We start from the raw sequence: 19284 nt of genomic DNA, 5'->3' as shown, positions 1-19284 counted from the left end.
ATAACGAACACAATTTTAAGGGGAGCAAGCCATTGCAGCAGCCCCACCTGGCCCTCCCCTAATAGGGGGTGACCCCGATTACGCCAATCAGCATAACAAAAAAACACACAAGTATATACTACTCAACCTAGTTAAAAAAAATCAGTATAAAATTGTATATAAATTTTTAAAATAACATAAAAAATATTATTCGAAATTAATCATTCAGAAATAATGCATATTTATAGTATATAACAGAAATCGACCGTGTCCGAAGCAGATATACTTTTAAAAAAACAATTGTTAACATAGACAAGAATTCGCTTATGCAAAGTAACATACAATGCAATATACTACTATATAGTAATATTTAGGAACTATTTAGATAAAAAAAAAATGCAATAGCATATGCTGGTGGTCACAATATTCTACCTAATTGAATTTATCTACTGCATTTCTATGACCATGTACAAGCTCATTTGAAAATAACAAGAGCTGAGTTTCTTATCAGTTCTTAGCTTGAAAGCAATACAAACTGACTGTAGATTTCACATATCATATATCTGTATAAACCTATATGAAAAAAAGTATAATATATTGATTGACTAAAAATCTTTTTATATAGTGTAACATTTATGAGAAATTACTTCTTTGCCCGACTATACAATACTAACTAACACTAAACAAATTACCATTTCTGACCACTAAGTCCATCTATACCTTGTAATTCCACTGCCATCTGGTCATTCTGCTGACGCATATCTTAAAAGCAAACAGATTATTCAAGCAGCTTAATAAAGCGGCTGTAAGAGCTGTGACAGACGCACCCACGCAGACATCTCTGCATATACTAACAACACGGACGGTAGTACAATAGAATCACACGATGGGATCTCGATACTATATAGCCACTTACCTCCTTCTCTTTCTTCTTGTCCTTCTTAGAATCTCTCTCTTTCTCCTTCTCCTTGTCCTTATCTTTGTCCTTCTCCTTCTCCTTATCCTTGTCCCTGTCCTTTTCTTTCTTATCCTTCTTGCTGCTGCTGGTGCGTTCACGCTCTGGAATTTTTATGTTCGTAAAATGAGTTTTACATTATTTTGATATATCCATTCCTGTCAAAAGGCAACTGTTAGTAATGTTGACTGTTGACGCCTGCTGGCGATGTACCATGTCAGGTTGACCTCCACGTAGTTCTGGTAATCGTTATGATAAATTCGTGGTGAATTTGTCTCGATGTGCTAACTGATCTGAGCTCATATCGTTAGCACAAGCGGGAGCACCATATCATGATGATGCATTGAAAAATATATCCATTACCAACATTGTAACATATTCAAACTGATTGTCTGCCATTGGTACCACCATGCGGCTTCATCGTGGTAAAAAAGAGGCGCACAAAAAGGGTCTATTGGAACCATTGTGGCACTGCACCTATAATGCCAAACTTCCTGCTGCGTGCTGTTACACCGAACAAGGACCAGGACATTGTCGACTATATAGGGATCAGGAGTAACGCGACATTGAGGGTGATGCAGCTGGAGTGGAATCACAATGCGAGTTGAAGTTTGAACCAACATGCTGCCAACCTTCATGAAGGAGGACTACTGGGCAAAGGGGGTGCGGTATCGACGCTACAGTGGCGGATTGCCGTCGTCAATGTCGTGACCATAGAGATAATTTTATATTAGTACTTTAATATTAATTCATATTAAAATCTATAAGGTATTTATAACATAACTCATTAATAGGCTGGAATAAATAAATTATGTACGTTAAGCGATTAAAAAACGCACAATTTACGATTGGTGCAGTACTCCACGCTTACCTTTCTCTTTCCCCTCCTTCTCCTTCTTCCTCTCGTCTTTCATCAGCTTGCAGTACTCTCTAAAGTAGTCCTCTTTCAGCGTGCTGCTCTCTACGGCCTTGTATCGCGGGTCCGAGTCAACCTTCTTCTTCGCGTCCGCCCACCGAGCGTGGCGGTCTACAGACTTCTCCTTCAGGAGCGCGATGAATTCTGACTTCACCTGGGGAGAGAGATGACGTCATTTCCGGCAAGTGGCTGGCGCGGGGGCGGCCGGGTCTTGTCGACGGCTACTGAGGGTTTTTTTCTTGTAATAAATTATTTATTCTTTATTGCACTATTTTAAATAAATTTACAACTGGCGAGCGTAATGCCATATGGCATTCTCTACTAGCTGACCATTGGGTAAAAACAGAAAGCAGTTGATGGGCAGTAATGGGAAAGGCATTCTGTAGTATTTAACTAACTTATGTAATATGTCAATAATAATATGCTTCTAATTATATTGAAATAATATTCTGACGATAACTGACTGTTATTGTGTTGGGATTTCACGTTAAAAATAACATACGTAAAAGATGATATGATGAGAAAGAGAATAAATAACGGGATGACTGCGAATAGAGATGAATGGAAGAGAAAAACATATTACTCCGATCCCAAATAAATGGGATAAGAAGCAGATGATGATGATGATATAATAACATACGCTATGATTTGTCAAATCTACTCTAGACTATGATCTGTAATAGTTATTAACATCTGGCAATTCTATTGTACACTCCCGAGGTACAGGATCATTAAAAGTGGAGTGTAATGGTATAATCAACTTAAATATATTTGTAAATTACAAAATAAATTAACATTTTTTTTATTACAATTTATATGATACAATAATTTATATAAGTGCTGTGCCTTTCTGCATTGTGCATTGCTGTGATTTTTAATTCTCCATTTTTTAAATTAATATACCTATTAACAATATAATAGAATATACTATATTGCATCATGTTTTATATATACTAATATCATAAAGTAAAAAGATTTAATTGTTTGTTTGATCGCATTAAATTGACACCGTAACTACAGAAACAAGGGATAGATTTGAAAAATTCTTTAACCATTAGAATCATAGATTATCTCTAGCGTTGCCAGACGTCCCGTATATCCCGGGACGTCCCGTATTTTAGACTTAGTTTAAAATGTCCCGGCGGGACTGACTCTGTCCCGTATTCGAATCGTGATCTATTACAAATCAATCGATCTACGTTAGGATCTGAGTAAAATAAAGGTACGCCAAAATAACATGGAACGAAGCATTCTAAACATCAAACTTAGAGACAAAATCAAACTCACTAATATAAGAGAAAAAACCAAACTGACAGATGCAGTCAAAACCATTAAGAAACTTAAATGGAAGTGGACAGGACATGCAATAAGAAGTAAGTAAGAGAAATGGACTAAGCATGTTATAGATTGGTATCCAAAGAACAAAAAAGAGAACGAGGACGACAGAAAAAGAGGTGGGAGGATGATATAAGGGCAGCGGCGGACCAACATGGAGAAGGAAGGTAACAGAGGAGCTTTATAGGTTGATCAATCTGGCGCATCTAATTATCTTAAACGAATATAGACGATAGAATATTATTGTCGATGGTAACCTTTTTTATGTTTTTTATATATATTTGAATTTTATATTTTGACGTTCTGTTTTTATATACCGTATGTTTTCTTATGCCATAATCATTGTCTTTACATTTTTCATAGCGAGCTGATTACACATATTTTACCAGACCTAGGAATGTGTCTCATTTTAAACCAGCCTTAATACAGTCCACTAACAAATATATTAAAAAAATAGGATCTAGGCAGATCCTTAGATCCTATTTTTATATATGAAAACTTCGATAATGTAAAAAATACCAGAACGAAAACAAAGCGTACCCGATATATGAGAGATATCGTGTCCGCTGCTGAAATTATAGACAATAGAGCAAACTGATGTACTACAGTTTTATAGGGAACATCAATATCTACAAAATAGTCCAAGATAACGTATGTCTAACTATTACAGTTATGTTCTAGTAACTAGTTTTTTTTATGTATCTTATTACAATATAGAATAGTAATGCCGGTACAAACCAGGGCTCATTATACATATTTTAATAAGCTTTATATATATTTTTACAAACAATACTACAGACATGTAGAAATCTCACTTGAAAAGAGTAAGATCAGATAAGGCAAGTAATTCTTTATCACTAACTTCCGTACCAATGTTACTTTTGATTTGATTTGATAACAAGTGCCAATTTGTTTTGATTAAAAAACAAGTCAAAAACCTGACAGTAGCCGCCGACAGACACCTCAACGTTCCTAGCAACTAATAAAATCATTTCGCGCCTTAAAGAAAACACATTAGTAGCTGAAAATGAGAGTGTGGTATATTATGCTGTGGAAAGAAATGGTCATTAATTCCTGAAAGAAAAATTAGGATTAGTGACGACCGCGCGGAAGTAAAGGTATTCTATCAAATTTACGTGTCTTACAAACTAGCTGTGCACGCGACATCGTCCGCGTGGACTTTAACAAACAAAATTAATTAGGGAACTTTTCTAAAATAATAGTAGCCCAAGTTACTCGTTATTACATTAGCTACCTGCCGATAAAAGTCCCGTCAATCGGTCTAAAATAAAAGTACCCTAAGTTACTCATTACACCAGCTACCTGCCAATAAAAGTCTCGTCAAGATCGGTCCAGCCATTTTAGATTAGCCGGAACAAACAGACAGACAGACAAAAATTGTAAAAAAAATCTATTGTGGTGTATGTACCGCATTTAAATTCATGTGCATGTAGTAAAAACGGTTATTTCAATATTACAAACAGACACTCACAACACAATTTTATTTACATGTACAGATGTATAGATAAGAATTATATTGAAAGGTAATTCAATGAGATATTTGACATAGCCCGTCCTTGGTACAAAGAACCAGGTTAGCTAGTAACATGGGGACTAGTAACGATAGTAATAATAATAACTGCAACTCAGGATTTCTGGACTGTCCAGTCCCAAGCTAAGCAGAGCTCGTGTTACGGGTACTAGGCAACTGATATACATAAATAAATACGCTTTTTGTAAACATATGCATAATATACTAATAAACATATGCATAATATTCTATGTATAATATGTATGTATTTACAAAAAAAAGAAATATCTATGTATATGTATCAGTTATCTAGTACCCATAACACAAGCTTTAGCTAGCTTAACTTGGGTCTAGATGGCGCTGTGTGAATTGTCCTGAGATTATTACTATTATTATATACATAGGAAACCAAGAGCAATATAAACGCTCATTTTCATGAATACAAATATTGATGTGTGAGGAATCGAACCTGCGACCATCGGGAGTAAGTCACTGTCTAAACCGCTTACCGTTTAATAAGAGTGCAATTTTCCCCTTTTTTATTAATTCAATGCGTTTGGTAGACTTTACAGCTTCACTGTACGACAATGTGGGCGAATGCAGATGGCACTCCAAACCCGTGTAGGACTTACGGAGCGGCTGTAGGCCAACTCCCGCCTGACGTCGAGCTAGGGGTTTGAATCTCGGCTCAGGCCATCGCAATTCCAATTCCCGTTTTACGGGGACAGTGTAATTGGGTTCATTGTACCCGACAGCGAGATTGCGCTGGACTGTGTAGTTGGGGTTGTTGTCCCCGCCAGCGAGGATCGTGTCGTGTGTTGGCGTCATAAAGAGGCAGGGACGGATCGGGAAGACCCATAAGTTTTGCTTATCGATCAAGACTTCTTAAAATATTTACTTGAATTTCGAAACAGTTATCCACAACCGATAAATATTGCATACACGTTCATTATTTATTTAACATATTTTATGCATAACAAAAAAATATATATCCTCATACTCATATCCTCCGCTCCTTCTCTATATAAACTACTAGCTGTGCCCGCGACTTCGTTCGCAAGGAATAGAGGACGAATTAGGTATTTCCATTTCATCCTCTGTTTTATTTTACCCCCATGAGGGTAAAATTCGTACAAACTTTGAACGTCATATTGATAGTCAAAAGCTTAAAAAAATAGTTTCAAACTTCTAGCTTTAAAAATCACAATTACTTCCCTTTCAACCCTTTCTGCGCATTAAAAAGTAGCCTATGTCCTTTCTCAGGGTCTAGACAATCTGTATATCATATTTTATTTATCGGTGCAGTAGTTTTAGCGTGAAAGCGAGACCGACAGAGACTTAGACAAGTGTGCGAAATTTCATACTCCTCCTTCCGAGATTTTCCTGAAAAGGGGTACAAAGTTTTTGTCTTGCTGTTTATCACGTATTAACATAGATACCTTTACTTTCGTTGGTCGTATACCCTACATTTGTCTCTGATTCGTTGAAAGGAGAACCAATATTACAAGACATACCGTCTAATAATTAATATATTAAATTACACCGACGTACATGTAAAAGAATAATAATTAAATATTATTTATTATAAAATACAAGCTCATGGCACTCTGGATCTTTATGCTTACACTCTGATATATATGGTGAAAGAAAAGAAAAAAAAAGAAAGATTGAAAAGATATTACTCTGAAAGTTTGTTAAACAAAAATGGTTTGCTTCTCTTCCTCATAAAGGAATTAAATTAAAAAAAATAACAATCCGACTTTGATACAACGGGATTTGAACCCGTAACACTCAGGCATATATAGCTTACTCGTTTAGAAATACAAATCATATATACATATGACACGTTATTTATATATAAGAAATATTATATATGTATATATCAATCTTTTGTCAGTGTTTATCGAAATTCTCTGAAACGGCTCGTGCGATTTTTATGAAATTTTTACTATACATTTGGTAGATCTGAGAAAATCGTTGCCTATGGGCCAACGATCTATTCTCACGTAATTTTTTATACTTCCAAGTAAAAAGGGTGATCTATCCAAAAATAATTTCAAGTCGTATTTCTAACGAAATTACAGGACATAATGTTTCAAGTAGTGATCTATTATTTATGAAATTACAAGTTAAAAGGATCACGGCTGCCACATGACAACATGATGTCTGTATTGCTGTTCATGTATATAGGCGATGGTCACCATTTACCATTAGGCGGGCCGATAGTATTTATGTAATTCCATCCATAAGCATTTGAATAGTCATATAAAATATATAATTAATTAAAAAGCCAAAACAAAGCTAAAATGCTCACTATTGTGATCCGAAGCTTCTAAATAAATAAAGAGAAAAAAGGTCATATAATATTTTTTATTCTACCACTCATCCGGAACGCAGACTCATCACAAGAAGACCGAACGAGAAACTTGTGTGTTGCTCATTTAAATAAATGTCATTCAACGTTATATATTTAAGATTTTATGTGATTACAAACAGCTAAATACTTCGACAAAAGTAAATAAATTAGTTACTTGAGTACCAATATAATTCAGTCACAATTACCAGACCAGTCCAATCCCTACACACAAGTTTTTTGCTCATCTTGTGATGAGACAGCTTTCCGAATGAGCGGTAGATTTAAAAAAAAAATGTGATGACTATTCAAAAGTGCTTCAATGTAAGTTTATTTGAATAAATGATTTTCTATTCTATTCCTACAAGCAGCGCCCTTTTTTCCGGACTACTCTAATGCTGTTGGCCGCAACTGGCCTTTACAGCTCCACCGGACGATAAGAGGCGAGTGCAGATGGCACTCCAAACCAAAGGAAGAACTTACTGAGCGGCTGAAAGCCAACTCCTGAAAAATCGTACGATTTCAGAAATTCGTTCACAGTTTTGAAGCATTACACCAGAGTTACATAAGCTATATATTATATTAATAAATTAATAAATGTAAATGTAATAACGAATTTAAAACCAATCGCCCGGGAGAAGTAGCGTAGCAATAGTCTGTAATATTGGTTGGATCCATGCTACAATCTTTGTCTTCATTATACAATAGTTATAAAACTTTATCAAACTTCTAACAATGTTCCCAATCCATTAAAATTACAATATTAATAAAATAAATTAATAACTTTTTAAATTTAATTTTTAATTTTTTCAATTTGATATAATAGATTAATAGACTTATCATAATTTTGTATTAGACCTACAAATTATATATTTATATCAATTTAAATAATATAAATTAACTTATAATCCTGTTTATTACTCATATTATATGAATAAAATTATTAAATTCACAAAGAATTTGTCATAATTTTTAATAAAACAAAAATCTTCAATAATTATTATATAATAATATATTATTATGTACAAAGCATTCAGTCTATATACAATATATCGGTTCAGCAGTCGTTCGAGTTAGAAGTAAACAACCATAGACAAAAATAATCTTTGTGAATTAAAAAAAAAAAACTCAAATAAAACCTGAAAAAGAAATGATTAGTCGCTCGGAAATCCTTTACTCTATACTTTATACAACTCTTTGTGTTCGCTTAAATTTAAATTTCGAACTCGAGCCCATCACCAAGTTCCGATTCTACTAAAATGGTAGTATTCCTCTACCTTGGCAACTTCCGCATGCAGTAAACAGGGTGTTACTTTATATAATAATAAGTTGTGGCCGTTTGCAAGTCGGCCATTTTGTTTTGTGATATTGTATTAATTATTTTAATTATAATTTTGATTTGCTTATAATTATATCTAACCTTAGATATTCGTGGCGTATAGGCGTGATCAGTTGACGATATAATGTTATATTTATATATTTATTTGTCACTTGAATATCAAATTCCCCATATTAGCTGGAAAAATAATACATTCGTAAAGGACAAGGCTTATTTCTTATAGAAATATATATATATTTATAATTAATAACGGGTTAGTAGGAAACTAGTTATTTGTTGATGGTAGTTTTCAATGTGTTGCCAGTATTCTAAAATAAAATATACCACAAACCTATTCATGTACTTTGCAATTTTTTATACCCTACAGTTTGCAATTAAGCGTACGGCCCATCTGATAGTTAAGGGTAACTTATGAAGGTCTCAAACACGAGGGGTGAAATGTATGTTGTCAACCCTTAAGAAACTTTCTCTACTTGATATCTCTAATCTCGCAAACTTTACATCTTTCTAATATTAAATATAAATAAATTATATTTCATCCCCATTTTTTTACCTAAAAATTAGTTTCAGAGCTTTAAATATACGAAGAAGTTGCAAGCTAATATTTAAAAACATCAATAGTACAAAAAAATTGTAATATATTTCTCTGACACATGGCAACACTGTCTAAATTTCTACCAACATTAAATAAGTCCTGTGTATTACACGATAAACAAATTTAAATTCGGAATCTTTTTCAAAACTTTCAAATGGGTGTAGGCGTGATATTTAAAATTGGAACGTTTCAGTAGCTTTTTAATTATAGTGCAAACTAATTTGACTTTTCAAATTCAAATTGGCCTATCCGTCAATTTTAAAATTAGAACGTTTTAGTAGCTTTATTAAAACTGGATCATTTCGGTAGCATTTCAATTGTAGTGCAAACCTAGTCTATGTCTGTTCCAATTTAAATAGGCGTAGGCGTCAACTTTAAAATTGAAACGTTATGGCAGCATTTTAACTGTAGTGTAAGCTTAATCTATGCCTTCTCCTGTTCAAATTGCCGTAGGCGTCACTTTAAAAAAGGGACATTATGGTAGCTTTTTTAAAATTGGAACGTTTTGGTAGCTTTTTAATTGTAGTGCAAGCTTAATCTATGTCTTCTCCTATTCAAATTGTCGTAGGTGTCATTTTAAAAAATGGAACGTTATGGTAGTTCTTTTTCAAAATTGGAACGTTTTGGTAGTTTTCTAATTATAATGCAAGCTTTCCTATTCAAATTGTCGTAGGCGAAACTTTAAAATTGTAACGTTATGGTAGCTTTTTAATTGTAATCTATGGGCGTACCATAGAGATCGTCAAGTGATCACCCCGTGCGCCTCCGCCGCTGCTGGCCGCCACCGCCGCGCCGCCCGTCGCCGCTCCGCTAGCCACAAACATCTAGTTGTTTTTCATATATCACAGGACACGGTGCCCCTTAACATTACTATAAACTTCTAGACAATACCAGCACAGGCAATAGCATTATCGACTTCAAAATAACTGGGGTCTTGTTTATTGCTTATCGTGGAATCGACAATATAATATTTTCAAGATGAATATTAAAAAAAAAATAAGGCACATTTCCGCCATTTCAAAAATGCAATTTAAGAAATTATTGATTCAAATTAAGACAGTTTGCATATTAATTTGTCTTTGGTGCATTCATTTAAAAAATTTTGTATACAACTTCAATTACTAATGTTGCCATATAAAAAATAAAATTATTACTAATTCAGAAAAAAAATATGAATGCAACAGAGAAAATAAATTACTCAAATATAACAATTAATATATAAACATTAAGATTGAAAATATGGTTTCATTTTATAAAAATCATTGCAGTTCGTAGACTCGACACAATTGTGCAACACAGGAGTCGAACCTGTACACGTCCGTCGACAGGGATCGAACCTGTGATAGAGAAACACATCACAAATGACACATGCAATCCTGTGAAAAAAAACATTAGGAAAAATCACAATATATAATTTTCTATATGAAATATAAATCAATTTCATTCAATATATATATAAAACACACATTTTGAATACAAAATTTTTTTAATTCTCCCACGTCTACGCATAGCTATCAAGCCATAAGGCAGACTGATGGTGAACGGATACTTTCAAGATCAGACGGCCGACTCCAATAGTACACCAAAAATGTCAGCCACTTATGACGTGTTCGTGTGTTCACTTGTGACGTGAGATCTCGAGTTATACCCTGTAAATTCACTGATTTGCTTATAAAGCAAGCTGCTGTCGTCAGAAATACGTTTTTGTTCTTTTGTTTAATTATAACATTTGATGATTTCTTCATATTATACAATAATTTAATTAAAAATCCCCCTTTTTAAAGTGGTATGGACATGCACACAAAGAACTGATAATCATAGCTTAAATATATATATATATATATATTCACGGCAGTTATCACAGATAGGGTAATACATTTCCCTATGTATATTTAAATCCAACGTGACTGGATTGAACCTAACACTGCCTGGATTAATTTTAGGTTTTTTATCATTTATTATCATCCAACCCAAATAATGGGATAAAGGCAAGGCAATGATGATGATTTCAGTATTTGCGTCAACCGAGAGCCCTTCAGATAAATATATATTGCGGCAAGATTCGAACTTACTACCTTTTCATATACGTCGGATATATATAAACCCAATGGGCAACTCCGATTTCAAACAAACATCGTTATTGAACTAAATTCCTAGTATTAAAGTTTATATATCATCTATTTCTACATTTGTGTGCACATCCATTCCACAAACGTCAGGGATGCCAACAATACGAGAATATATTAAAACTCATACATATTTCTACGATATTGACCTACAAAAAACTGTCAATACAGTATAATGTACGATACAATCAATCCAAATTGAGAATGTACGAGATTTGTATCAGATATTTTATTCAACCCTTCCAACGTTTTGACACAGATCCGTGCCCGCAAAACTGTGATTTCTTTTTAACCAATTTGATCCTTATTTAGGACAAAATAAGATCGAAACGCGTTTGAAAAAATACGACTGGCGCGCGCCACAGACATTCGAAAGGTTAAATATGGCAACCCTGTATAACACATACACCGCACCTCGCTCGCGTCGCCCCCCCGTGCGTCACCCAAGCGCTCTTACCTGCTCTCTCTTCTTCTCCTTGTCTTCCTTCTCCCTCTTCCTCACTTCCGCGAGGTACTCGTTGAAGTACGTCTCCCGATCGCGCTGTTTCTCTATACCTTTGAAGCGCTCGTCACGGCTGTGCTTCGACGTGAAGTCATTAAATGATGACCTGGTCACGAGACAACAATAATGACTAGCTGTACCCGCGACTTCGTGTGGAATTTAACTTAATTTTTCTAAAATAAAAGTATATTGTAGGTAGGTAGGTAGGTACCTGATGTAATAAGGAGTAACTTAGGCTAAGTTACTCCTTATTACATCAGGTACCTGCCAATAGAAGTCCCGTCAAAATCGGTAGCCATTTCAGAAATTAGCCGGAAGAAACAGACAAACAGAGACACAAAAATGGTAAAAAATGTTATTTTGATGTATGTACCATATTTATATTCATATATATATGCATGTGGTAAAAAACGGTTATTTCAACATTACAAACAGACACTCCAATTTTATTTACATGTATAAATGACAGTTTTAGTAGAAAAAAATCATAATTGATTGTCACATGTCTAATACCTTGTTAATGTGCATTTACTTAGTTTAACATGCAAGTTTCTAGCTAATTCTTATTGTGATGAGTTTCTGTTTCGAATGAGTGGTAGAATGAAAAATATATATATATATTTTAATTTCATTTTTTAGATTGAAAGACATATATAACTCAAAGGTGACTGACATAGTGATCTATCAACGCACAGCCCAAACCACTGGACGGACCGGGCTGAAATTTGGCATGCAAGTAGATATTATGACGTAGGCATCCGCTAAGAAAGGATTTTGATAGTCTAGCTCCAAGGGGATAAAATAGGGGATGAAAGTTTGTATGAAACTTTCTCAATTTTAAACCGATCGGGCTGAGACTTTGCATGCATAAAGCTACTATGACGTAGTCATCCCCTAAGAAAGCATTTTGATAAATTCCACCCCTAAGGGGATAAATAACGCGAGCGAAGCCGCGGGCAAAACCTAGTTGAAACATATTTTTAAACCATACCAAATCAACCTAGCAATTCGTCAATTTTATTGTATTTAAACGTTCTATTTAAATAGTTTTTAAATACAATTTCTAAAACAAACAAATCATCTCTACCGAGTATACTCACTTGGAATGCAACTTGGCCTCCTCCATGAGCTGCCGGAACGCCACCTTCTTCTGCTGCAGTCTGTTCTTCTTCTCTTTGCGCTCCTCCTCTGCCCGGTCGCGCACGTACTGGTCGAACACCTGTCATATTGCAACCACGTTAGATTTATCATTGATTCCTTTTTTTAATGTAGTGTCTTAAGTATTGACAATGCCCACGTGATACCCCTTTTGTTTTATTTCTATTCTTTACACTAAATTTTCTCAGCCCTTGCTGGTTTCTACGCTTTGTAGCGTATAGCACACTTAATAATATACGATGATATAAGATGAACATGAGGTCAGGTCAGTAAGCACATCGTGACAAATTCACCAAGAATTTATCACGATGGTTTCCAGGCGGAACCGCGTGGAGGTCAACCTGGCATGATACATTGCTAGCAATGGGGTAATGAACCCACATTACTAACAATTCCCTTCCCTCTCACTTTTTTCTTGTTTAGATATTATTAGGTCAGAGACAAGAATTAAAGGATATTCTTAAGAGCGATGGTTTTTATCTCCTCCAGATAGAGTGTATTTTCCAAAGGAGATATTACGTTTATGCATGAGTGGGCTACAACCACATAGGATGTGTAGTGGCGTTTCTTCTTCTGTTTGGCAAAAAACTGCAGATTTGTGCCAAACTGAGATATTTTAGGTGTCTGTGCTATGGTTAACATTTACCATCAGATGGGTCGTATGCTAAAATTAACCAGTACTGAAGAAATGGATTGAGTTTTCGTTTTCGAAGTTGGTTGAACTAGTCTAGTCTAGTGGTGATCGGAGCAAACAGTCAAATTGTGGACCTCTTTTTAATTGAAGTCGGTTGAAATATATACATAAAATTTCACAAGTATAATTATAATCTGTCTGTTAGGGAAACTACTCTGCTACCAAAATGTTAGGGAATTTACTCTCTGCTACCAAAATGTTAGGGAATTTACTATGTATATATATAGGTGGAAGCGTCTGTCACGTACCTGTATGGTTCTGCGGGCTTCTTGGGCTTCAGGGTCTCTTCTTCGCTAGCTTTCCAGTTTCACAGTAGGATTCACAGTAGGTTTAACACAGTTCTAATTTATTTTAATTCACAACACAATGCGCGCGCGCGTCAAGGCTGCTGTACGGTCAGTTCAGTACTAGGTAAGGGAGGGGAAGGAAAGACGCGGGAACACAAACTAACGGACTCTAATATAATAATCTGTGCTTACGATGTTACAGGGTAGATTTTGAACACTGTCAGTATTCGGTGTCGGCGAGTAGAGAGAGCCATACCTGGCGGCGCTCCTTGGAGTTGAGCATGAGGTATCTGGCGTCGAAGACGATCTTGTGCAGCTCCTTCTCCCAGGTGCTGAAGGCGGAGACGTCCTTCTCGTGCAGCATCTGCAGGAACGAGCGCACGCGCAGCTCGTGCGGCACCACCGCGCGCTCCCGCGCCGCGCGCACCTCCGCCTCCACCGCCGCCTCGCGCCCCAGGTCGATCTGCGGGGCCCCGGGCCCGGCCCCGCCGCCCCCGCCGCCCCCGGCAGACGCAGCCGCAGACTTCTTACCTGCGCACAAAGTACGACCCAATATATTTGACGACCTCGGTGGTCTGGCGGTCTAGCACACCGCTTTACGACCGATGGTCGCGGGTTCGATTCCTCGCACGGCACAAACATTTGTATTCATGAGTATGACTGTTTGTATACGTTTGGGTATTTTCTATGTATATAATGTATGTATTTACAAAAAAAAATATCTATGTATATGTATTCGTTATCTAGTACCCATAACACAACCTTTAGCTAGCCTAACTTGGATCTAGATGGCGCTGTGTGAATTGTCCTGAGATTATTATCATTATATATATAATATATCAATACAAACTATCCGGCTCAACAAATCACCTATATACGATATATATTATATTCTTGACAATGCGATGAGATACTTCAATATACAACTATCTATAATATATAAAGCTGCATTACGGTGACTCACTCACTGATTGACATAGTTGTTCTCCCAGAAGGAGCGTCCGGGGGTCGAGACGATGTATGGGGGAAATGTTCCTTTGGCTAGGGTGACCACGAGAAAATTCCGAAATTTGGGAAAATCCAAGATGGCGGACAAAGATGGCGGCTAACTTTTACAGTTTCGCTCGGATCGATTCCGTTCAAAGAGTGATTTGGCACGTCTCGGCGGGACCCAGAATATGGCGTAAAAACAAAAAATTAAAATCCAAGATGGCGGCGAAAAAATTGCCAAAAACTGGTTGAAAATTTTCTACGGTTTCAAAAACCGAAATTCCCAGGGTAGTTGCGGGGGTGCTGGCGACACCGGTTGTAGGGCATAGGAAACTCGAAGGACCCGACCTCTAGGGAAAATTATGAAATTTCGAAAATCCAAGATGGCCGACGAGTTGGGGGCGTGTGAATTTGGTCCTAAAAATCCGGATTATTTTCAAAATCATTTTTTAGGTACAGGGCAACCCCGCAGCGAGTCGGCTTCTATGGGGCGATGATGGGTCTCGGTAAGAAGTATTGCCAGCGCTAAAAAGAATTCCCGAATTTGGGGTAATTTGGGACAAATGGTCCAAAAAGTGGGAAAAATTTTTTTCGACATTTTTGACAAAAGAGGCATCAAGGCCTATCGAGAAACATCCCCTAAAGGGTTTTAGGTGGGTTTTGTTGGAATTTGCTGGCAACACCCATACAGGTTTGACCAAAATAGAAATTGGGGTGTCTCTCCAAAAACTGAAATTCCTAGGGTACTTGCGGGGATACTACCGATCCCTATTGTAGGGCAGTGGGAGGCTGAAAGACCCGGCCTCTAGGGAAAATTATGAAACTTCAGAAATCCAAGATGGCGGCCAAGCTATGGGAGATTTAGTTTTTGGAAAAATTTTGGAATATTTTCAATCGCGTTTTTGCTGCACATGGCAACCCCGTAGCTAAACGCCACCTACTGACATGGGTAAGTCTCAGTAAGAAGATTTGCCAGGGCTAAAAATTTTCCCCGATTTTGGGTTAAATTTGGAGAAAAGTCCCATAAAGTGGGAAAAATTTTTTTCGACATTTTAAATGAAAAAGTCTTGTTGGTCTACCAAAAATCGTCCCCTGAAGGGTTTTAGGGGAATTTTGTCAGAATTTGCTGGCAACACCCATACATCATGGGACAAATTTTGAAATTGAGGTCTAGCTTCAAAAACTGAAATTGATAGGGTACCTACGAGTGTGCTAGCTCAACGCACTGTGCGGCGTCGGATAGCCGAAGGATCCGGCCTCTAGGGAAAATTATGAAATTTTAGAAATCCAAGATGGCGGCAGAGATAGGGGAGTTTTGCGTTTCGGATAAAATTTGGGACATTTTTAAATGTTGTTTTAGGACACATGGCAACCCCGCAGCGAGTCGACTTCTATGGAGAGATGATGTCTCTTGACACAAAGTATTACCTGGTATGAAAATTTTCCCTGATTTTGGGGTATTTTTTGAGACAGGTCCTAAAAAGTGGGAAATTTTTTTTTCGACATTTCAAACAAAAGAATGATGAAAATCTGTCAAAAGTCATCCCCTTAAGGGTTTTTGGTGGTTTTTGTCAGAATTATCTGGCAACACCTCAGATCAGTTTTCTTAGGGAATAGTACAAGAAGAAGTCACCGAAGCTCTACATAATGTATGGACGAAATGTTTCTGCTACTAGGGTGAATACGTCAAAAGTATTAAGAAGTAAAAATCCAAAATGGCGGCAGAGATAGGGGAGTTTTGCTTTTCGGAGAAAATTTGGGATATTTTTAAATGTAGTTTTAGGACACTTGCCAACCCCACAGCCAGTCGACTTCTATGGAGAGATGATGTGTCTCAACACAAAGTATTACCTGGTATAAAAATTTTCCCCAATTTTAGGGTAATTTTTGAGATAAGTCCTAAAAAGTGGGACAATAATTTTTGGATATTTCAAACAAAAGAATGATGAAAATCTGTCAAAAACAATCCCCCTATTGATTTTAGGTGGTTTTTGTCAGAATTATCTGGCAACACCTCACATCAGTTTTCTTAGAGAATAGTACTAGGAGTCACCGAGGCTCTGTACAATGTATGAACGAAATGTTTCTGTTACTAGGGTGAATATGTCAAAAGTATTAAAAAGTAAAAGTCTAAGATGGCGGCCGAGTTGGGGTACTTAATTTATGTTGACATTTTTAGGGACTTTTAAAAATTCAATTTTGAGGTACCACTAAACCTTGTAGCGAGTTGACTTCTATAGAGCAATGGAAACTCTCGGTGGGAAATATTACCTGGTCTAAAAAAATTTCCCGATTTTGGGGTAATTTCGAAGAAAAGTAAAAAAACGTGGGAAATTTTTTTTTTCGTTAAGTTGAACAAAACAGTTATGAGCGTTGGTCCAAAATCATCCCCCAAAGGGTCCTAGGTGGTTTTTGTCAAAATCTCCTGGCAACACCATACATCGATTTTCATACTAAACCGTATTAAGGAACTCCTAGGTGTATGTAACCTGGGCTCTGTGTATATGTTAAAAGTATTTAAATAGGAAAAATCCAAGATGGCGGCCGAGTGAGGATACTTTATCTATGATGACAATTTTAAGTACTTTTTAAAATTCAGTTTTGTGGCACCTATCATCCCTGCAACGAATTAACTTGTACTGAGGAATGGAAACTCTCGGTGCGAAGTATTAACTAATTCTCATAGTAAACAGTACTAAGGAACTACTAGAAGGAGTCACCTTAGCTCTGTACAATGTATGGACAAAATGTTTCTGTCACCAAAGTGGATAAATTAAAAATATTCAAAAAGGAAAAATCCAAGATGACGGCCGAGTTTAAGTAATTTATCTCTGATGATAAATTTAGGAATATATTTTGGTGTACCTGGCTTCCCTGCAGCGAGTCGACCTTTATTGAGTCATGGTAGATTTCGGTTCGAAATATTATCTAGGCTACAAATATTCCCCGATTTTTGGGTAATTTTGCAAACCCATAATGTGGGAATTTTGACTAAGGACCGTGTTTCTGTACAATATATGGATGAAAACGGAAAAACGGTATGTAAATTTTCCCCGATTTTAGGGTAATTTAGAAGACAAGTCCAAAAAAGTGGGAATTTTTTTCGATATGTCAAACAAAATAATGATGGATATCTGTCAAAAATCATCCCCTTATGGGTTTTACGTGATTTTTATCAGAATTATTTGGTAACACCTTAGATTAGTTTTCTTAGGGAATAGTACAAGAAGAAGTCATCGAAGCTCTACATAATGTATGGACGAAATGTTTCTGTTACTAAATTCAGTTTTCAGGTACCCATCGTCACTGCAGCGAGTTGACTTTTATGGAACAGTGGAAACTCTCGATACGAAGCACTATCTGGTCTAAAAATTTTCCCTGATTTTAGGGTAATATCGGAGAGAAGTAAAAAAAAACGTGGGATTTTTTTTTCATCATTTTAGACCAAACAATGATGACGATCTGTCAAAAATAATCCCCAAGGGGTCTTAGGTGGTTTTTGTCAAAATGAGCTGGCAACACCATACATCGATTTCCATTGTAAACAGTACTTAGGAACTACTAGAAAGAGTTACCTTGGCTCTGTACAATGTATGGACGAAATGTTTCTCACCAAGGTGTATATATTAAAACTATTTAAAATGGAATCATTCAAGATGGCGGCCGAGTTAGGGTACTTTATTTCCGATGACAAGTTTAGGGACGTTTTAAAACTCATTTTTGGGGTACTATTTTATTCCTTACAGCAAGTTACTTCTATGGAGCAAAGACGTGAAGTATTATGTAGGCTACAATTTTTCCCCGATTTTTGGGTAATTTTGCAAACCTTAAATGCGGGAAATTATTTTTCGACATTTTTAAACATAAAAGTGACGGGGATCTATAATAAATCTCATCTTAATAGTTTTATGCAATTTTTTGTAAAATTAGGTGGCAACACCAAGCATAGATTTTCGTAGAAAGTAATATTTACTAAGGACCCACTAAAAGGACCGTGTCTCTGTACAATATATGGATGAAATATATCTGTCGTCATGTAATATATGTCAGAAGTATCAAAATGGAAAAATCTAAGATGGCCGCCGAGGTTGACTTTGAACAAAATTTGGAAGATATTTTATTTTGGTACATGGTTACCATGCAGCGAGTCCTCTTTTATGGGATGGCATTGAATCTCAGTATTGCCAGCGCTAAAAACTTTCCCCGATTTTAATATTTATGATATTTTAATTAAAAGAGTGTTGAGTGGTTATTATTTATCATAGGTCCTTTACCTACGATAAATAATAACTAAGGCTTTTATCAAAATTATTTGGAAAACTTTACTATGAAAACCGATGTAAGTTGTTACAACGGTTTTCATAGTAAACTATTAGAAGAAGTTGACAATGTATGGACGAAATGGTTTTGTCACCCGGGTAGCTAAACCAAAATAAAAAAAAATAAAAAGTCGAAATGGTATATAGAAAGGTAGGTTAGGTTAGGTTTTGTATTGCGATTCTTACAGTAGAAATTATGGCCTCA

General features: G+C 36.1%; 1 protein-coding gene across 1 annotated transcript in view; it reads right to left on the bottom strand.

Moving 5' to 3' along the window:
- Positions 1-19284, bottom strand: part of LOC131840787 (transcription elongation regulator 1) — a 61426-nt gene that overhangs the window by 21245 nt on the left and 20897 nt on the right. The window contains exons 13-17 of the mRNA XM_059188984.1: positions 14027-14301; positions 12732-12850; positions 11587-11737; positions 1806-2004; positions 896-1038 (exon numbers count right to left, since the gene is read on the bottom strand). Coding sequence (XP_059044967.1) covers positions 896-1038; positions 1806-2004; positions 11587-11737; positions 12732-12850; positions 14027-14301 — 887 coding nt within the window. The remainder of the gene's footprint in view (positions 1-895; positions 1039-1805; positions 2005-11586; positions 11738-12731; positions 12851-14026; positions 14302-19284) is intronic.

Source organism: Achroia grisella, unplaced genomic scaffold, assembly GCF_030625045.1.
Source record: "Achroia grisella isolate CSIRO2021 unplaced genomic scaffold, CSIRO_AGI_Agris_v1 utg149, whole genome shotgun sequence".
Lineage (NCBI taxonomy): Eukaryota > Metazoa > Arthropoda > Insecta > Lepidoptera > Pyralidae > Achroia > Achroia grisella.
The sequence above is the reverse complement of the archived record's forward strand: the minus strand, read 5'-3'. Positions and strand labels throughout refer to the sequence as shown.